A 22,710-nucleotide genomic window follows, 5' to 3' on the forward strand; every position below is an offset into this window, starting at 1 on the left:
GCTATCGTACGCCAGCCTGTCTATGGAGCCTCTCCTGTCTTCAGGCCTAATTATGGTGTTAAAATCACCTCCAAAGACAACCTGCTGGGACGTAAAAAGGAAGGGCTTGATCTCTGTGAGGAGGCATTTCCTGCCCCATCTTGACTGCGGTCCATAGATATTAATCAGGCGCAAGTCCTGCCCCCTAACAGAGACGTCCAAGACCATGCATCTCCCAATCTCTACCTCAATTACCCGCCGGCACGTTACCATATCGGTTTTAAAAAGGACCGCAACTCCGCTGCAGGGCTCTGCCGCAAGAGACCAAAAGGAGGGACCGCATCTCCACTCCCTTTTTGCTAGATGGACATCGGCCAAAGTATTGAGCCAGGTCTCTTGCAAAAATAAAATCTCGGCATCAAACTCGCTGAGCAAAAATAAGGCAATATCACGAGCTCTTGCAGATTTCATGCTGGCGACATTAATGGTCGCCACCTTTATCGGAGTGGGAACTGCCATCAGGATGATTGGGGTAGTCGTTTCTTAACCTTTGCCACACTCTCATCACCAGAAACAGCTCTCTTCAAACTATGTGACTCCCCCTCATCCATGGATGATAAAGAAAAAGATAAATCAGACATCCCATCACCTGACAAAACTGAAAAAGGGTTACCAGGAGGAACCCCTCCTGGGTCCGACTCTGAGGAAGAAATAACTACTTTATTTGTCTTCCTCTTCTTCTTTTTCTTTTTCTTCCTCCTAAATGTCTCCCACCCCTCATCATCTGAATCCCCCTCAACAGAGGGTGAGACATGGGATATGGACACCCTTCCATCAGCCCCACCCCCATCCAGCACCCCCACATTCCCCTGACCACGTTTGCGTTGCCGAGGGACAGGGACTGGAGGCTGAGAAGGAAGATCCGCTAAACCTGCCCCCCCAGCAGCTTCCGCTAGTCTGGAGGACCTACGTACAGCAGGAATAGGGACCACCACATGGGGGACAGACTTAGGGACCACATCACTAGAGGGGAAAGAATCTGAAGCAACAGATGGAACTGACACAGGAGGGACAGACTCAGGGACCACATTACCAGGGGAAACAGAACCTGAAACAGATGGAACAGACACAGGAGGGACAGACTCAGGGACAACATTACCAGGGGAAACAGAACCTGAAACAGATGGAACAGACACAGGAGGGACAACAACAGTTACAACGGCCTCATCCTCCTTATCCAGCCTCTGCAGCTCAGCCCCCAATCCTGGCAGGTTATGTAAAGCCTCTGGACACTTACTGTAAGGATGGCCAAGCTGTTGGCACAGATTGCACCGAATTTGGGTACAATCCTTTGCCAAATGGTCCAGACCCTGGCATAGCGAACACTTTTTACGCATGCAGGTAGAGGCAAAATGGCCCTTTTCACCACATTTATTGCAGACTTTGGGCTGTCCCTGGTAAAATATAGTCAGCCGATCTCTTCCCAGGAAAGCTGAGCAGGGCAGATGTTGGACTACATTGCCCAGCACCCCCAGTTTTAGTGACACCGTCCAGGCCCCTGTCCATATCCCATGTTCATCCAGGACCTTCCGCAGTGGAGTGAGGACCTCACCATATCGGCGTAGCCATACTATCAAATCAGCCTCTGGTATTGATTCGTTACGCACCAGGATGGTCACCGATTTTATCAGAGGCTGCCTGGAAATCACTTTTGGCACCAAACCACTCCACTGCGGAAGGCCCTGGCACCTCCTATGTCGCTCCCAAAATAAATCCAACCCCTCAGGTTTTACAAAAGACAAATCAAATTCATAACTTCCCACTGGGCAAATTAAAGCAAAAATATCCACAGCTTTAAACCCCATTTCCAAAATCAACTCAGCCACCCTCCCCCTCACTGGTGGGGTCCCCTCCCCCTCCCACTTGAACTGAACCACATTCCTCCTCCTATACCCACCACCAATCCCACCACCAAACCCCCCTATATTGTGACCACCAATATTTACAGCATTCCCCCCACCCTCCTTGGTGCGACTCCCCACAACAGATGCATAACTCCCCATATTCCTCCCAGCAGAAGAGACATTTGTTTGTTTGGAGCCTTCTGACACATTTCTAGCAGATATCGATTGTACAGATTTGGTCTGTACAATCGATGAGTCTTTCTTCTGCTGAGCAGAAAGAGAAATGTCATTTTTATCTTGGTCAGCAATATTAACCCCTCCACCATCACCACCACCACCCACCACATTCACTGCCTTATCAATATTATTACTGTCATTATTTCCTGTCACATTCATAGTTCCTGCCGTGTCCTCAGTCACTGCTGTCCCCATACACACTTCACCTCCAGGCCGACTCTTCTCCTCCATCAGGACAGGACCATCAGCTGAGCCGGGTGAATGTTGTCCTAATACAGCAACAGGTGAATCACTGCAGGAGACTTCCATGGCTGTCTCCACTTCACATGCTGCACTGTGCTGAACCCCTCCCCCACCTGCATCAATCAGCCCAGGTGAAGGAGAAACAGTCTCTCTGGAGCTGGCAGCCATCTTGCTTGTGGAACTACAAGTCTCAGCATTATCCGCAAAATCCAGGCGTGGGGTGCATGATGGAGATCCATCCACATTGCTCTGGTGGGCTGATGACACCTCTGCCAGGGGCTCTCCCTCCACGTCTGCAGAGGGTTTCCCTGTAGCAGGCAGCTGTTTGCAGATTGCCTTCCCTCTCTGTTCCTCAGCCGGGACATCATCCACTACAGCAGGTGGGGCAGACACGTTGGATGGAGGCAGTACAGCGCACTGGGATCCCTCCACCAGTGCTGGCTCTGCCGGTCTGCAATCCCTCCGCTCATCCTCAGGGACCTCCGATGGCTCACCAACAGACCTGTCTGCCCTCAGGGGTGACTCCATCTGCTGGATGAACTGTAGGGTGCCATGTTCATTCTCAACCCCCTGGCTGGTTGCCGCTGGCGATTCCCCAGCCTGACATGGGGGGAGAGGTGCAGAGACAGATGAAGCCGGGTTGTCTGTTACCTGCTGATCCACAGAACTCACCGATGCCTGGCTGGAAAATCTCCTCTCATTTTTAAACTTTTCAGCAAAAGCTCCGCTTCTGTCCTTCAGTTTATTCAAAAATAAAGATTGTTTCTTTACTTTCTCCTCCATTTGCTGCAACTCTGGCTTCATGGCCAAACGGTTTTTACTCCAGGCCTGGAAATACTTGGTCTTGAAGTTTTTATGTTCAGCTTTTAAAGATTTAAGTTTCTCCTCAGCCCTTCCGATTGCCCGAAAACGGTCAACAATCTTCTGTCTGTAGGCATCCACGTTCTCAGCAGGGCCTGGACCCACAGACAGATCCTCCACCTCCTCCTCCTCACTAGGCCCCGTATCATCAGGGGAATCCATCCCAGGGCCTCCCCCAGGATCAGGCATTATTCCTGGGCTGAGCTAGCAGGCAAAGCCCAGGCTTGAAAAAAAGGTGTGGTTCTCAGAGAGCTCCTTGGGTGTGTCCTCCTCCTCCTTCCCACTGATCACCAATGTAAGGAACATTTTTCTCGCTGATCACCAATGTAAGGAACATTCTTCCCAATGATCACCAATGTAAGGAACATTCTTCCCACTGACCACTAATGTAAGTGTAGCCGGGAGCCAACTACACCAGCTGATTTTGCAGACTTGTCTCCTGCTGTCCAAGACTGTTCTGTATCCCCCTAGTGCTGGGCTTAGATTACTGACATCGTTTTCTGAACAGACATTCCAAACCAGATCTTTAGAATTGACCATGGGCCACACATCCCAGCAAGCCATCTGCTCTAGGGGAGAATTGTGGGAGAGACTATAAAGGGATCTCCTAACCAGGCCCAGGGTCTCTTGCTTCCTGGATCCCATTGTGTGAGCACCACCCCGCCACTGTGGGAGGAGACCACGGCTTACCACACGGTGCACAGCTTAAAGCTCCACTCCCAGTGGGTCAGGACGTCGCCTGCTTCCAGAAGGACGCTCTGCAGCAGCACTGAACACCACAGAGCCGGTCGGTTCACTGAGTCAGCAGACTGATCGCCATCTCTGTCCATCTGCAGCAAGGAGAATCGTTTGAGCGTCCTTCGGGAGGCTGCTGAACGATATCAGGATCGGTGAGAAGGAACTTGCCGGTAAAGTACATGCACATGTAATAGATACAACGGGCGTGCGCGTGGAGCCAGAGGCCAATGTAAACAAAGCAGATCCCTGTTCTGTCAGGGGAGTACAGTGTGATCGTCTGTTCCTAGTGATTAGGAACAGCGATCTCTCTGTATTCCCAGTGAGTCCCCTCCCCCCACAGTTAGAAACTCCCTAGGATACACTTAACCCCTTGATCACCACTGGTATTAACCCCTTGCCTGCCAGGGACATTTATACAGTAATCCGTGCATTTTTATAGCACTGATCACTGTATACATGTCACTGGTCCCAAACAAATGTCAAAGGTGTCCGATCTGTCCACCGCAATGTCGCAGTCTCGCTAAAAATGGATGATCACCGCCATTACTAGAAAAAAATGCCATAAATCTATCCCCTATTTTGTAGACGCTATAACTCTCACACAAACCAATCAATATGTGCTTATCGCAATTTATTTAAAAAATTTTTTACCATAAATATGTAGAAGAATGCATATGGGCCTAAACTGATGAAGACATTTTTTTTTTACTTTTTTGGGCTATTATAGCAAAAAGGTAAAAAATATTATTTTTTATTTTCATTTTTTTTTTTTTTTTTTTTTATAGTGCAAAAAATAAAAACTGCAGAGGTGACCAAATACCACCAAAAAGCTCTATTTATGGGAAAAAAGGACATCAATTTTGTTTTGGTACACACCACCGCACAATTGTCAGTTAAAGTGATGGAGTGCCGTATCGCAAAAAATGGCTTGGTCATTAAGGGGGAAAATCCTTCCGGGGCTGAAGTGGTTAAGAAATTCTTGTTCTATGAGCTCCAACTGCTGGTGAAGACAGTGCAAGGCCTTGCATTTAGAACATTGCTGTCTATTACTCTTAAAGGAGACACGTTACTGGTATATATAGTACATTATCTCTCATTAGGATCAAAGGAATTATAAGCCGGCCCGGGGTCCCTCTTTAAGCAGAAATATTCCTTATATCCACCAATAGCTTCTTCAAGAGACTCATTTTGTTACTGTGTATATTTTTACCATTCACTGGTCATTACTAAGACCCCTTTCACACTGACAGAATTTTCAGGCATTTTAGTGCTAGAAATAGTGCCTTAAAAGCGCGTCCCATTCAGTGCAATGAGTGCTTTCTCACTGAGGCGGTGCGCTTGCGGGATATTACCCTGTTTCTCCGAAAATAAGAGCTAGCATGATTTTCGGTGATGGCTGCAATATAAGCCCTACCCCCCAAATAAGCCCTAGTTAAAGTCCTTGTAGGTCTTATTTTCAGGGTAGGGCTTATTTTTGCGGAAACAGGGTAGGGCTTATTTGGGGAGTAGGGCTTATATTGCAGCCATCACCGACAATCACGCTAGCTCTTATTTTCTGGGAAACAGGGTAGGAAAAGTCCTGCAAGCAGCATCTTTGGGGCAGGTTGGAAGCGCTGTAAATAGAACTCCCAAAACGCTCCTGCCCATTGCACTGAATGGGCATCGCTTCCAAAACGCCTGAAAAGCGATTCAGAAGCGACGCAAAATGGGAATTTGTACTATTTTCTTGGGGTAAAAAGCTCCCCGCTAGCGGCCGAAAAGCGTCACCTTACACAGTGCTAAGGTGCCACAAAAATGGGTGGCGCTGTAGCTCTAATGGTCAGTGTGAAAGGGGTCTAAACTGTTATTTGACGGCTGTAAGTATTATTTCAACCTAGTCTTGGCTGTAACCAGAACTTTTTTCCAATGACCACCAATGTAGAAGACATTTCACTACTGACTGCTCCCCCCCCCCCCTCCCTCATGTAAGGGGATCTTTTTTTCTATTGGCCACCAATGTAAGGGGGCCCTTCACCAATGACCACCAGTATAGGGGTATTCTTCTCCACTGACCATAAAAGTAGGAGGGCCCCCCTCCTCTGAGCACAAATGTAAGAGGACACTTCTACACTGACCACCAATGTAAGGGGACCCTGCTCCTATGACTACCAATGTAGTGGGGATCCTTCCTCACGTATCACCAACTTAGGGGATTCTTCTCCACTTACCACCAATGTAACGGATCATGTCTCTGCTGACCACCAACAAAGGAGTCACTTCATCACTTACCACCAATATAATAAAGCCTTTTCCCAATGACTACCAATGAAGGAAGCATTTTACCACTGACCCCACCCAATGTAAGGGGGCACTTTTCTATTGATCGCCAATATAAGTGGGCCCTATACTCATGACTACCAGTATAGGGGGATTCTTGTCTACTGACCTTAAGGAGACCCTCCTCCATTAAGCACAAATATAAGAGGGCACTTCTGCACTGACCACCGGTGTAAGAGGGATCTTTCTTCACTGACCACCAATAAAGAGGACCCTTCTCCACTGACCTCAAATGTAATCTGGCACTTTAAAGACTGACCCACAATGTAATGGGGTCCTTGTCCACTTACCACCAATGAAGGAGGCATGTTTCCACTGACCACTAATAAGTGGACCCTTCTTCACTGATCACCAACATAGGGCTGTTCTTTTCCAATGACCACCAATATAAGGGGCTCTACTCCACTGACCACAAATGTGATCTGCCACTTTAATGACCACCAATGTAAAGAGACATTACAATATTCGCTGTCCACATTTTTTTCTGGCCCCTATTTGTTTAATCTTATAATTACAACTGAAAATTATAGAGTTGGGGGTTTTAACGCACCAAGATGTCAAATACGCTAAGCCTACTTAAGCCTCCACTTAAGGGTCTGAAAAGGAAAATAACAGAAGTGGTGCAGATAGTTACCTGTCTGTCAGTCCAAAAGCTAAATCCAGCATGTCCATCTCCTCATCTGATATGGGACCCAACTGGTCAAAATTCTTCTGGTCGAATATCAAGTGACAAGTAGAACAGGCGAGAGTTGCTTCGCAGGCCCCTTATGGAACAGAGCAGGAATCATCACTATTTAATAAATTGGTAATTAAATACAATAAAATAATACAATACGTGTTCTAGAGCAAGGGTCTCCAAGATTTCTAAACAAAGAGCCAGTTCACTGTCCTTCAGGCTTTAAGGGGTCCAGACTGTGGCCATTGGGCATAAACAATGCCCCAACATTGGTTTTAGTTGGAGGAATAGTGCCTTACTGTTGGTATGAGTGAAAGGAATAATGCCCCATCAATGAACCCTATCAATATCGGATTGACATCGATGGTTTCAGTGGGAGGAATAGTGCTCCATCATTGGTGTTAGTTGGGGGAAAAGTGTCCCAAGGGCCAGGATGTGCAACCTGTGACCTCATCGTTGTAGTGAAGCCACAAGTGCCATCATGTCCTGTAGGCCTTTTGCTGCAAGTCAACTATTTGTTCAAACACGGCGGTTGGGCCACCAGTGGCCTGATGCATTTTTTTAAATACCACATTGTACAATTCCTGCAGCTCTATATAGCCACTCATATGCATAGATGGGTGAAGACAGCTGTACACTGCTATGCAAGGCTATTAGCTTAAAGTAGAGCTCTGACGCAATGCCCCCAAACCCAGGCACTTACTAAAGAGGGGTATTGTAATTACCCATTTGTTGACCACATATTGTAATTGCCCCTTTTTTGCCCACATAATGCAATGGCCCATTTGTTGCCCACATATTGTAATTGCCAATTTGTTGTCCACATATTGTAATTGCCCATTTGTTGCCCACATATTGTAATTACCCATTTGTTGTCCTCCTCTCTTGATTACTCATTCTTAGGTGAATGGATTCCCAGTGTTCGCAAAGTCCACCCACCCTTTCCCCTTGCAAAGCACCATTGTCCTAATGTTGGGGGACAAGGGCCTCTTCCCCACCTCCATGTGCCCCCCAAAAAAAAGAGAGCGATGGAAGTAGTAAAATAAGGGCCCTATGGTGGAATCTGGAAGTCCCCTTTATAATCAGGGGAATGTGTTATTCACTGCCTCCCAGGAGAATGAGTACAGGGGTATATTATCACCCCCATACCAACTCCAATATAGAGTAAAAAGTAAAATGAACGCCAAACTAAAAATCGAAGGAAGTTTAACAATGTCCCCAGAAGTAAATCCATCCCCGCATTCAAGTGAAGTCTGTTGCCCAACGTTCTGTACGTGTTGCACTTACGGTGATAAATAGCAAATTCCCAGGTTTTGGTAGTTAAAATTTACTGTCAGGAACCCCAGGTAAGGTCATTGACCACATTACGGCAATGATGTCACCCGGGATTCCCAGCAGTCTTTTCTGTAACCTGAAATCTATCATCTATATGCAATTAGCAGACCACCATCTGTTGCAAAACTACAAGTCCCATCATGCCTCTGCCTCTGGGTGTCTTATGGGACTTGTAGTTCTGCAACAACTGGAAGTCAGCTAATTGCAGATCCCTGATCTAGTGCAACAAGCAACCTGAATTCTGACACTGCTTATTTCAATAGGGTTCGGATTCGAGTGCAGTGTAAAAAATTACAAATTCCTAGGTTTGGTCAATTTACCGTCGGGAAACCCAAGTAAGGTCATTGATCAGAGGCCTCACCCGGGATTCCCCTCAGTAATCCCTCAGTCTGGAAGCTGTAATTTAGTGGCAGCACTGTGGCATGCACAGCCCACTGGAATTCTGACACCATTGACTTCAATAGGGTTTAGAGTCTAATGTGGTGTGTACCTCCCACCCAAAATCTGACACTATTACCTATAGCAGGGGTCTCCGAAATTCCTAACCCAGGGGCTAGTTTACTGTCCTTCAGACTTTAGGGGGGGAGACTGTTGCCATTGGGAGTAGATAAGGTCCGATGTAAGTGGGAGGAATTGTGCCCCATCATTGGTGTCAGTGGGAGGAGTTGTGCCCCATCAATAGTGTCTTTGGACCCAATTGTTGCTCTAATTAGGAGGAATTGTGCCTCCATCTTTGGTGTCATTGGGAGGAGTTTGCCCCCAACGTTGGAGCCATTGGGAGGAATTGTGTCCCCATCGTTGTTGTCATTAGGAGGAGTTGTGCCCTATGATTGGTGTTAGTGGGAGGACTTTTGCCCCATCGTCAGTGTCATTGGGCCCAATTGTTGGTGTTATGGGGGAGGAATTTTTTCCCATCATTGGTGTTATGAGGGAGGAATTGTACCCCATCGTTGGTGTTAAGGGGGAGGAATTGTGTCCCATCATTGGTGTTATGGGGGAGGAATTGCACCCCATCATTGGTGTTATGGGGAGGAATTGTGCCCCATCATTGGTGTTATGGGGGAGGAATTGTACCCCATCATTGGTGTTATGGGGAGGAATTGTGCCCCATTGTTAATGTCATTGTGCCCCATCATTGGTGTCAATATGAGGAGTTGTGCCCCATGGTTGGTGTCATTGGGCCCAATTGTTGGTGTTATGGGGACGAATTGTGTCCCATCATTGGTGTTATGGGGGAGGAATTGTACCCCATCATTGGTGTCATGGGGAGGAATTGTACCCCATCATTGGTGTTATGGGGAGGAATTGTGCCCCATCGTTGATGTCATTTGGAGGTATTGTGCCCCATCGTTGGTGTCAGTGGAAGGAGTTGTGCCCCATCATTGTTGGTGTCATGGGGGAGGAATTGTGTCCCATTATTGGTGTTATGGGGGAGGAATTGTGTTCCTCATTGGTGTTATGGGGGAGGAATTATGCCCCATTGTTGGTATCAGTAGAGGAAATAGTGCCCCAAGGGCCAGACAACAGCAAGCAAAGGGCCACATCTAGCCCCAGTGTCGATTTGGAGACCACTGGACTATAGCGATGTTCAGATTCTAGTTTGATGTTGTTGCTGGTTTTCAGCCTGTTCAGCTGAACTGCCATCAATTCAGCTCTAAAATTTTAGATTTCCCTTCACATTCTGTCTTGGTAATCATAACCATCAGGAAAAATAGAGAAGGCAAATTTAGCAGCAGGGACATAGAAAGTTAGAAAAACATGACATGGTGTCTAACCCTTCCACAGTCTAAAGGCCTCTGCATACACCATAAGAATATTTCTGTGTCTTACCAAATCCATCAATGTTCAAATTGTGACGAATGACCACTTCTAATAGACTCTCCCCTTCCTTCACTGTTGCCGTTAGAGTTTCTCCATTGCGATTTATGAAATTCACAGTTAAATTATCATTTGTGGATCTACATGTCAAACAAAGAAAACAGTTCCAGACTACCCATTCATTGAACAGAATTTCAGGATTATAAACATGAATAACCATAAATATACTGTATACTGATTGCTATAGATATATACTGATTGTTATTGATATATACTGATTACTATAAATATATAATGATTGATTGTTATACATATATTTGTAGGGTAGGCACAGTGTTGTGGCTAGCACTCTCACCTAGCAGTAAGAAGGGTCGCTGGTTCAAATCCCAACCACAACACTACCTGCCTGAAGTTTGCATGTTCTCCCTGTACCTGCATGGGTTTCCTCTGGGTACTCCAGTTTCCTCTCACAATCCAAAGACATGCAGGTAGGTTAATTGGCTTCTGTCCAAAATTGGCCCTAGTATATGAATGGAGATCTTGGATTGTGGGCTCCTTGAGGGTAGAGACCAATGTGAGTATGCAATGTACAGGGATAGGTGTTGTAATATATATATATATATATATATATATATATATATATATATATATATTATATGTTGTAATATGTGTGTATATATATATGTGTGGGTGTGCATGGCCATGTATTTTATATATGGTGTTATGGACACATACAGTACAAGATTGACCAGGCCAGATTTCAGTTGACTGAGTGACTTGTCCAAGCCAACTGCATTTTTAACATATCAAAGGGACAGCTGAAGACCCTTTGATGTGTTAATCTTATGCAAGTCTACCTGGGTGTGAGGTATGGCCTGTTAAGCTAATTGAACATTTCAATGGATACATTGTTTTAACTTAAGGAAGATGTAGGACCATAGAAAAAGTATTTATTGATGGTAATTAGATTGGAGAGAGGTATTCATGGGAAACATTTGGTTGACCTAGCAGAACCACCCCCCCCCCCCCCCCCCGTGTCAGACCAGTACTTGAGAGGACATTCAAGCTGGCATTCAGTCAGTCTTGTCTGGGTGTGTGAAGGCACCAAGGATTAAGGAATATGGAGCTCTGAATATGTTCTAGATTTGTAAGATATACTCTGTTGGATTTTGTCATCTGTTACAAGACTTTGTTCTGTATTGGAAGTCAATAAAGTGCATCTCTCTGGAAGAATTGGGTTGCTGCGGAAGAGTACTTATAATAACGAATTAACCATCTACCCATGCTATATATATATATACTATATCACTACATTGGTGCCGTGACCCGGATATTGGTGATATAAACTACATATACTATATCACTACATTGGTGCCATTCAAGTGACCAGAAGATCATTTTCAGGACTTAGTAACAGAAGTCGGTGGTGACAACAATCCTGTGAGGTGGACAGAAGTTTGATGGAGACCTGTGCTGTGACTCTAATGTCTGGTTGTGACATAAGAGAGTCTGATCTACAAAATTAAAGAAGTTTGGAACCCCAGAATTATTCTCTGGAGACTGGAAACAACAAGAAAAGGACTGTGTCGTGTACCAGAAGACCTGAACTGGAGGCTGAAGGAGTAACTAATGCGGTGAGTAAAATATTTCTTTTTTTTAAATTATTAGTAATATAGTCAAAATGCTTACTCAGTGTGAAGCTAGTGTCAGTGATGATAAAGTTAACAGATGGGTATTAACCACTTCAATACAGGGCACTTAAACACCTTCCTGCCCAGACCAATTTTGAGCTTTCAGCGCTGTCGCACTTTGAATGACAATTGCGCGGTCATGCTACACTGCACCCAAATGAAATTTTTTTCATTTTTTTCCCACAAATAGAGCTTTCTTTTGGTGGTATTTGATCACCTCTACGGTTTTTATTTTTTGCGCTACAAATAAAAAAATACCGAAAATTTTGAAAAAAATAATGTTTTTGTTTGTTTCAGTTTCAAAACTTTGTAAATAAGTACATTTTCTCCTTCACTGATGGGGCTACACTGATGGGCACTGATAAGGCGGCACTGATGGGCACCAATGATGTGGCACCAATGAAGTGGCACTGATAGGCGGCACTGATAGGCGGCACTGATGGGCGACACGGATGGGTGACACGGATGGGCGACACGGATGGACACTGATAGGTGGCACAAATTGGCACTGATAGCTGGCCCGGATGGGCGGCATGGATGGGCGGCACAGATGGGCATGGATAGGCGGCACAGATGGGCATGGATAGGCGGCACAGATGGGCATGGATGGGCATGGATAGGCGGCACAGGTGGGCACTGATAGGCGGCACAGGTGGGAACTGATAGGCGGCACAGGTGGGCACTGATAGGCGGCACAGGTGGGCACTCATAGGCGGCACAGGTGGGCACTCATAGGCGGCATTGGTGTTATACTATAGTAATGGATGCCAATCAGTGCCAAACAATAATGCATGCCAATCAGTGATGCCCATTGTGGGCACTGATTGGCATCCATTATGGGCACTGATTGGCACCCATTGTGCTGACTGGCATCCCTGGTGGTCTAGGGAGGATTACCTTTTCCCTAGTGGTCTGGTGGCGTCCCTGGTGGTCCAGTGTGGGCATCCTCGGGGGGGCTGTGCTGATAATCGATCAGTACAGACCCCCCCTGTCAGAGGAGCAGCCGATCGGCTCTCCTCTACTCGCGTCTGACAGACGCGAGTGAGGGAAAGCCGATCACCGGCTCTTCCCATTTACACTGCGATCAGCCGTGATTGGACACGGCTGATCACGTGGTAAAGAGTCTCCGTCGGAGACTCTTTACCGAGATCGTAGTTGCCGGGTGTCAGACTGACACCCCGCAACAACAATCGCCACGATGCGCGCCCCCAGGGGCGCGCAGCGGCTCATAATCCTGATCACGTCATATGACGTCTGGTCAGGATTATGCAACCACTTTGCAGCCGTCAATTGCCTATAGGGCGGGCGGCAAGTGGTTAAAATGTATTAAGCGTCATGGCGGTCCTTATGAAATTCCAGAAAAATATAAGCAGACGTGGACTGTGAAAAAGGAATTTTTAGAGAAAAATATTTTTGATAGCAACATTTCAGAAAGTAAAAGAAAAGGTTGTATTGTGCAGGGCTTATTATCTTGCTGTTTAACCATGGAAAGTTCTTTGAAGCATAAGATTGAGGAAATTACCCAGTTACAGAATGCAGTTACTAATAGCAACAATGTTTGTGAGAGGTTACAAAACCAATCAGACACTGAGACAGTAAATTTTAAATTGCATGCAGTTACCATTGGGGGAGCTTTGCTTGAGAAATCTAAACGCTGTGATGAATTATCAGAGGAAAATGAGAGATTCAAATTAAGAATTATGGAATAAGGCCCCTTTCACACTAACGTCCCGTTCAGGCCCGCCTGTCAGTTTTTCAGGCGGACCTGAACGGGTGCTCCATAGAGCTCTATGGAGCGTCGGATGTCAGCGGTGACATGTCCGCTGACATCCGACCCGCTCCGATCCGAAAAAGTGTGACGGAGGAAAAAGCTATTTTTCCATCCGTCTGCGGATCGGATCGGGTGACGACGGGCACTGCGGTCCGTCGTCATCCGATCTCCCATAGGGGAGAGCGGCGCTGTGACAGGTCCGTCCCTGCGCAGTGTGCAGAGACAGACCTGTCATCTCCCTGCTCAGCGGGGATCGGCGGAGTGATCCCCGCTGAGCAAACGGACATCCACGGGGCGGATCAGAACTGATCCGCCCCGTGTGAAAGGACCCTTAGAGAAGAGATCTCAGGAATGCAGATATGCATCAAATCTTGGATTCAACAATCTGCAGCAAAATACAAACACAAACTTTCTATCAAATGATAGAGAACCTCATATTAAATCTGATAATTTGTTGCCAGCCGCACCCACTGTGACCTCCACAATTTATAACAATATTAATAACACAGGTGAAATTCAACTTGTAATGAAGCCTTTGAAACCAAAAGAATTAGATGCAATTCTTAAAGAATTAGGAATGATTCCCTGTCATGATTTGAACAGATATTTAAAATGGTTTTGTGACTTGCAGAATGTCAGAGATGTGTACAGTCTAAATCCATCTGACTTAGAAAGAGTTTTGCAACATTCTATAGGAAGTGGTCTTTGGATGAGAATTAAACAGATCTGTATTCAGCCTGTGAGGACAAGGGACATATTACTGCAATTATTACGTGTTTTGTATGGTGTACGTTCTGATGTTACTATTCATGGGAGGATCCAACAAATGCAAAATGAATCTCCCTATGAATTGTCACATAGGATAGCAACTATTATGGACTTATTGGTCAGTAATAATCTTGCATTTGAGCATGGTGGCTTGATACATATGAATATGTTTCTAGATGCTTTGCATGAAGATATCAAACAAAATATCTTATTAGTTACGCCAAATCCTCGTGATTTAAAAGACGTATTGTTGAGAGCAGACCATTTATGAAGAAAGTCAAATGAGCAAGCTGTCAAAATTGATTTAGCCAAATTGTTTAGGACAAATACTGAACATAAAGATCAAAAGATAATATCTTATGATAACACCCAGGGAGGAGACTCCAGGTCAAACATAGGTGATATTAATTTGAAAAAACAGAGCTGACCAAAATAATAAGAAAAGGTCCAAGACCTGGATACCATTTTCTCAGTTAAAACAGAAATATGACCACCTGAAGATTGAGTACGATAAGATGAAAATAGAACATTACACATTATTGGAAAAGTTGAACAGATTCCAGGGTGTCTTAAATGAAGATGTACATTCTCCAGATCTGTTTTTGAATGCAAGTGACACTTCTCTAGCAGTGGGGGTGAATTAGCTTCAAACTGTAAATGTGTAAATAGCACTTTGTTTTAACTTCAAATAATGTTTGAAGACCTTGCTAATGAGTTTTTTGTTGGAGAGTTTTTTGTCTTTCAGCTATTGCCGGTGACGCTTGTTTGCATGTGAATAGCAGAAGCACTAGAAGTATCTGAAATTGCTGGCTAGTGGGGGAGAAACGCTGAATTCATGGACTCTCTCAATATTCATCAAGCAATGGACTTTTTTTTGAACATCCAAATTTTCTTTTCAATGGACTTTTCTTCCTCGACGCCTTATTTTTTATTTTTAACCCTTTCCCAGATATATTTTTTATTTTCATTATGTTTTATTTCTTGAACTTTATCTTAAAACCAGAGCGAAGCATTTAAACCTAAAATTATTTTCATAACATCCGTACATATTACATATTGCATATTGATCAATATATTTGACATCTAAGGTGAGATGCTGCACAATGGCTTGGTATAGCATAAGTTATAGCATGTTGGGTGGTTTTCCTAAATTGGGTGAGTGAAATTCATCACTCCAGTCATGATTTGAAACTTTGTTGAATCAGTTCTTTATAATATACTAAAGGCTATGACACATATGGATGAAAAATACCTTTCTGCCTTTCATGGTGAGGATACTGGCAAGAATTTCCACTGCCGCTTTGTCTGGATAGAAGATCTAATAAACACTGATGTCACGCTGATTCTATCTGAACCATCGTGTGAGGGTATACCATTCAGGTGGAATTATGGACTGAATGATCCAAGTAACTACTCTATTGAAAGCTATGAGGGGTCGGCCTACGGCAACTTACAAAAATAAATTTTGGCTGGCAATCAACAAATTCAGGTACTTGACAGGTACACAACAGGTCATCGTTGCTCAAATAGGAAATGGAAAGAAGCAGATGTGAATTGTAAAATGCTCAGATGGACTCATGAATGTCAAGTGCAAGTAAATATTTTGCAGCACAGAGTTTTTACTGCATATCCAAACATTTTGACCTTGAAACTGAGTGCTGGTATATTAATTATTACATTTATTATGAAGATGAAAGTAGAATATTTGTGTAGAAGCATCTTTAAAAATGAAAATCTTGAGCCTGAAGATGAGAGAATCCTGGACTTATGTGGATTGGAGCTCCCAGAGCATACCAAGTTTACTTTCAGTAAGATGGTGAGAGATGTGATGAAGTCAGACCGAAGAATTGACTGTGACATCAGCTCGTCTTTGCGCAATATTCAAGTTCTTGATGTGATATAATAAGGCCTAACAGCTATATGACCACGGATGTTTACTAAATCCTGTTCCAGTCATTGTCTAAAGTTATATTATCTAACAACTGTTTCATAGGGATATTTTAGAGGCTGGTGAAGAGAGATGTAACCAGTTTCATCTTCATATTTTATATGAGCCATTGTAAAGCATTGATTACCTTAAATCATGATGATATTTTTTGTTGTTTGATTTATGGGTCAGTTCTAGTAGTTAGAACTGACCCAAGTGGGGGTATATGTTGTAATATATATATATATATATATATATATATATATATATATATATATATATATATTATATGTTGTAATATGTGTATATATATATATATATGTGTGTGTGGGTGTGTATGTCCATGTATTTTATATATGGTGTTATGGACACATACAGTACAAGATTGGCCAGGCCAGATTTCAGTTGACTGAGTGACTTGTCCAAGCCAACTGCATTTTTAACATATCAAAGGGACAGCTGAAGACCCTTTGATGTGTTAATCTTATGCAAGTCTACCTGGGTGTGAGGTATGGCCTGTTAAGCTAACTGAACATTTCCCGACACTTCCCGACCAGCGCACGACGATGTACGTCGACAGAATGGCACGGGCAGGCTTATTGGCATACAGGTACGTCCAATATTCAATGGCGTCCTGCCATCGGGAGCGCGCCGCCGGCGGCGCGCTCCCGCGCTGGTCGGGACCTCCGTGAGTCCGGTCGCGGGACCCGCGGACTCGATCGTCGCGGGCATCCCCGCGATCGTCTCACGGAGCGGCCAAATGGAGGAAATGCTGTGTAAACAACATTTCTCCATTCTGCCTAGCAACTAGTGACGCTGATCTCTGCTCCATGTGATTGGAGCAGAGATCAGTGTTAACTAAATGAAAGCCCAACCCCCCCACAGTTAGTAACACACCCCTAGGAACACTTAACCCCTACACTGCCACCCACTGGTTAACCCTTTCACTGCCAGTGTCATTTACACAGGAATCACTGCATTTATATAGCAGTGATTACTGTATAAATGACAATGGTCCCAAAAATGTGTCAAAAATGTCCGATGGGTCCCCCACAATGTCGCAGTGACAATAAAAATCGCTGATCGCCACCATTACTAGTAAAAAAATAAAAATAAATAATTATTAATAAAAATGCTATAAAACTATCCCTATTTTGTAAACGCTATAACTTTTGCGCAAACCAATCAATAATCGCTTATTGTGATTTTTTTTACCAAAAATATGTAGAAGAATACGTATCGGCCTAAACTGAGGGAAAAAAATGTTTTTTATATATTTTTGGGGGATATTTATTATAACAAAAAGTAAAAAATAATGCGTTTTTTTCAAAATTGTCGCTCTATTTTTGGTTATAGCGCAAAAAATAAAAACCGCAGGGGTGATCAAATACCACCAAAAGAAAGCTCTATTTGTGGAAAATAAAAGGACGTCAATTTTGTTTGGGAGCCACGTCGCACGACCGCGCAATTGTCAGTTAAAGCGATGCAGTGCCGAATCGCAAAAAGTGGTCTGGTCTTTGACCAGCAAAATGGTCCGGTCTGCAAGTGGTTAAGGAAGATGTAGGACCATAGAAAAAGTATTTATTGATGGTAATTAGATTGGAGGGAGGTATTCATGGGAAACATTTGGTTGACCTAGCAGAACCCCCCCCGTGTCAGACCAGTACTTGAGAGGACATTCAAGCTGGCATTCAGTCAGTCTTGTCTGGGTGTGTGAAGGCACCAAGGATTAAGGAATATGGAGCTCTGAATATGTTCTAGATTTGTAAGATATACTCTGTTGGATTTTGTCATCTGTTACAAGACTTTGTTCTGTATTGGAAGTCAATAAAGTGCATCTCTCTGGAAGAATTGGGTTGCTGCGGAAGAGTACTTATAATAACTAATTAATCATCTACCCACGCTATATATATATATATACTATATCACTACAATAGGGACAAATTGTAGACACTCACTCAGGTTGAACTGGATGGACTGGTGTCTTTATTCAACCTTACTAACAATGAAAACTATGATATATACTGATTGTTCTAATGTAGACATATATAGATCGCTAAAGATCTATATTGATTGTTATAGATATATACTGATCGCTATAGATATATACTGATCACTATAGATATATAATGATTGATATACTGTAGATAATTACAGTGTCTTGCGAAAGTATTCGGCCCCCTTGAACTTTTCAACCTTTTGCCACATTTCAGGCTTCAAACATAAAGATATAAAATTTTAATTTTTTTGTGAAGAATCACCAACAAGTGGGACACAATTGTGAAGTGGAACGAAATCTATTGGATAATTCAAACTTTTTTAGCAAATAAAAAACTGAAAAGTGGTGCGTGTAAAATTATTCAGCCCCTTTACTTTCAGTGCAGCAAACTCACTCCAGAAGTTCAGTGAGGATCTCTGAATGATCCAATGTTGTCCTAAATGACTGATGGTGAATAGAATCCACCTGTGTGTAATCAAGTCTCTGTATAAATGCACCTGCTCTGTGATAGTCTCAGGGTTCTGTTGAAAGCGCAGAGAGCATCATGAAGACCAAGGAACACACCAGGCAGGTCCGTAATACTGTTGTGGAGAAGTTTAAAGCCGGATTTGGATACAAAAAGATTTCCCAAGCTTTAAACATCCCAAGGAGCACTGTGCAAGCGATCATTTTAAAATGGAAGGAGTATCAGACCACTGCAAATCTACCAAGACCCGGCCGTCCCTCTAAACTTTCAGCTCAGACAAGGAGAAGACTGATCAGAGATGCAGCCAAGAAGCCCATGATCACTCTGGATGAACTGCAGAGAACTACAGCTGAGGTGGGAGAGTCTGTCCATAGGACAACAATCAGTCGTACACTGCACAAATCTGGCCTTTATGGAAGAGTGGCAAAAAGAAAGCCATTTCTCAAAGATATCCATAAAAAGTCTCGTCTAAAGTTTGCCACAAGCTACCTGGGAGACACACCAAACATGTGGAAGAAGGTGCTCTGGTCAGATGAAACCAAAATCGAGCTTTTTGCCCACAATGCAAAACGATATGTTTGGCGTAAAAGCAACACAGCTCATCACCCTCAACACACCATCCCCACTGTCAAACATGGTGGTGGCAGCATCATGGTTTGGGCCTGCTTTTCTTCAGCAGGGACAGGGAAGATGGTTAAAATTGAGGGGAAGATGGATGCAGCCAAATACAGGACCATTCTGGATGAAAACCTGTTGGAGTCTGCAAAAGACCTGAAACTGGGACGGAGATTTATCTTCCAACAAGACATAAACAGCATACATACACCAAACATACAGCAAAATCTACAAAGGAATGGTTCACAAATAAACGTATCCAGGTGTTAGAATGGCCAAGTCAAAGTCCAGACCTGAATCCAATCGAGAATCTGTGGAAAGAGCTGAAAACTGCTGTTCACAAATGCTCTCCATCCAACCTCACTGAGCTCGAGCTGTTTTGCAAGGAAGAATGGGCAAGAATTTCAGTCTCTCGATGTGCAAAACTGATAGAGACATACCACAAGCGACTTGCAGCTGTAATCGCAGCAAAAGGTGGCTCTACAAAGTATTAACGCAAGGGAACCGAATAATTTTGCATGCCCCACTTTTCATTTTTTTATTAGTTAAAAAAGTTTCAAAAATCCAATAGCTTTCGTTCCACTTCACAATTGTGTCCCACTTGTTGGTGATTCTTCACAAAAAATAAAAATTTTATATCTTTATGTTTGAAGCCTGAAATGTGGCAAAAGGTTGAAAAGTTCAAGGGGGCCGAATACTTTCGCAAGGCACTGTATATACAGATGGCTATAGATATACTGATTGTTATAGATTTATACTGATCGCTATAGATATACAGTGCTGTGCAAAAGCTTTAGGCAGGTGTGAAGGAATGCTGTGAAGTAAGAAAGCTTTCAAAAATCTCTATTTCTTCATCATACATCACGGGACACAGGAGCTTCATTACATAGTGGGTTATATAGGCACCTCTGGTGATTGGACACTGGTTGACCCCAATTAAGGAGAATTCCTCCCCTATATAACCCCTCCCATATGGGAGGCACCTCAGTTTTTTTGCCAGTGTCTATGGTGGTTGGTCACATAAAACTTTAGCTCTGTGCAGGTCCCTGCGGGGGCCTAAGGGCTACAACAAACCGGATCCATACCTCGGGCCGATATTTGACTCCCAAGATGGTATGGTACCCGGCCTCGTCAGTCGAAGAAACGAGGTTTGGCCTGTAAGTCCTCTCCTATTGGAAGACTGGGCTCTGGGAAAACCAGACTTGGTGTACTGTTTATACAGAGCGCACGAAAATTTCTGGCAGAGTCTTTTACATGGTCCAGGTAGGAGGCTCTTCCGAGAAAGAGCCACAGATAAACCTGAAGGTTGGCTAACACTGCCCGCCGTGATGGGTGAAGGCTGGAATTTGTCTGTTTCAGCAATTCCTGTGGCGAAGACAGGGCCTAATGGAGGAGGGGGGAGTGTGGTTGTGAGCCGTGCACGTCAATGTGCACAGCGCTGTACTGCGCAGGCGCCAGGCTGCAGTTTTAAAAAGCCCAGAGCGCCAGGGGGCTGTAAGTGGAGACACAGGAGCTGTGGGCAGTAAGCATCCATGGGGATTGGATCCAGGCAAACTTTAGACACCTACTCAGCATCAGGTTGCGCAGTTTAAGCATATATATTTATTGTGAGACTTTAAGCACAACAGTGATTGCACTTGTACTAGTACCTCTGCTTTGTAGCTTAGAACTATGTCTCCTCGTAAGAGGGTCTCAGGGGGAGGTAGCAAAGGCACTGGTAAATCACCGCCTAGGTCCAGGGGTTCTAAAAGTGCCTGAGGGTTACCATCCCCCCCTGCAAGACTGGAGCCAGCCTCTCAAGACGAGTCAGTGCCCCTGACAGGTTTTGCAGCCTCTCCTATTGTCCCAGCCCCAGTTTATGTCACTGAGGACTCCCTTAGGGCTACATTGGAGGGTTTTGAAGTGAGAATAATGAATTTTATTTCTGCTTCCCTGAAAGATAGCAGGAAAAGGGGTAGATCCCCTCCCTCTGCTGAAATTCCTCTCTCAGATGATTCTTCTGAAAATGAGGAGAGATCCCTGTCTTGGGACAGGGATCATGAGCAGTCAGATGAGGAAGAGGAGAGAGTCCCCTCCTCCCAGGCACTCAGAAAACAGGTGCAGTATTATACTGAATTAGTGCGTACCACATTCAGAATGCCTGCTGCTGAAGTCGCTATGTCCTCTGTTTCTTCCCTGGGAGTCAGGAAAGCCCCACAGACTGCCTATTCCTTCCCAATTCATCCCTCAATGGAAGAATTGTTGTATGAGGATTGGGGACATCCCGATAAACTGTTTGCTCCACCTAAAAGGTTTTCTATGCATTATCCTCTGGAGGAAAGTTTCACCAAGAAGTGGGGGGTCCCATCTGTTGATGCGGCTGTTTCTTGCGTGAATAAAAACCTGACTTGTCCCTTGGATAATGCACAGGTATTTAAAGATCCAACTGATAAAAAGCTGGAAACCTTATTAAAAGCCTCCTTTTCCATGGCTAGCGCTGTAGTGCAACCTACAGTCGCAGCTGTGGGGTTGTGTCAGTTCCTCAAGGAACAGGTTAAGCAGATGCTTGGGCTCCTTCCCAGTGAGGAAGTGGAAAATTATGCAGAATTGCCTCATATTCTGTGTTTCATGATTGATGCGATTTTGGATTCTGTCCAACAAGCATCACGTTTGTCTCTCATGTTGGTACACATGCGAAGGGCCCTATGGCTAAAGAATTGGGCAGCTGAGCTGTCATGCAAGAAGCATTTGATTGGGTTCCCGTTTAAAGGGGAAGGTTTGTTTGGAGAAGAATTAGACAAATTCGTCCAAACAATCTCAGGAGGTAAATCTACTCTCCTTCCAGTCAAAAGGAGCAAGCGTCCTTCACTTAGGCGTGCTCTCTCTCTCGGAGCATCAAGCTCTAAGCAGTGGCGACGGTCTTCTCAGCCCTCCTCTACAGGAAAGGCTCAGGGCCGAGCCCAGGGGCAGAAAAAGACTTGGGGGCGAAAGCCTGCCAAGCAGAGCCCAAAAGCTTCCTTGTGAAGGGGCGCCCCCGCTCAGGCCAAGTGGGGCGAAGGCTCCTGCAGTTTGCAGGAGCCTGGCGGGAAGAGATCCGGGACAAGTGGGTGATCTCTTCGGTATCTCTGGGCTACAGGCTAGAGTTTTAGGAGATTCCACCTTCTCGTTTCCTAAGGTCAAGGATCCCCAGGGATCCAGTAAAGCAAAAAACGCTATTTATGGCCTTGGATCACTTACTATCCCAAGGGGTGATAGTAGAAGTGGACCCAAAAGAACAGGGTTCAGGATTTTACTCGAATCTCTTCACCGTTCCAAAGCCAAATGGAAGTGTCAGACCTATACTAGATCTGAAGGATCTGAACCGGTTTTTATGCGTCCGGTCCTTCC

General features: G+C 44.5%; 1 protein-coding gene across 1 annotated transcript in view; it reads right to left on the bottom strand.

Moving 5' to 3' along the window:
- The window catches only part of LOC143942677 (adrenodoxin-like), a 126,666-nt gene that overhangs the window by 54,282 nt on the left and 49,674 nt on the right, over positions 1 to 22,710 (bottom strand). Inside the window, exons 2-3 of the mRNA XM_077464089.1 lie at positions 10,120 to 10,247; positions 6,913 to 7,042 (exon numbers count right to left, since the gene is read on the bottom strand). Coding sequence (XP_077320215.1) covers positions 6,913 to 7,042; positions 10,120 to 10,247 — 258 coding nt within the window. The remainder of the gene's footprint in view (positions 1 to 6,912; positions 7,043 to 10,119; positions 10,248 to 22,710) is intronic.

This window comes from Lithobates pipiens, unplaced genomic scaffold (genome assembly GCF_037356315.1).
Source record: "Lithobates pipiens isolate NorthernLeopardFrog02 unplaced genomic scaffold, aLitPip1_a1.2 Scaffold_1, whole genome shotgun sequence".
NCBI classification, from domain to species: Eukaryota; Metazoa; Chordata; class Amphibia; order Anura; family Ranidae; genus Lithobates; species Lithobates pipiens.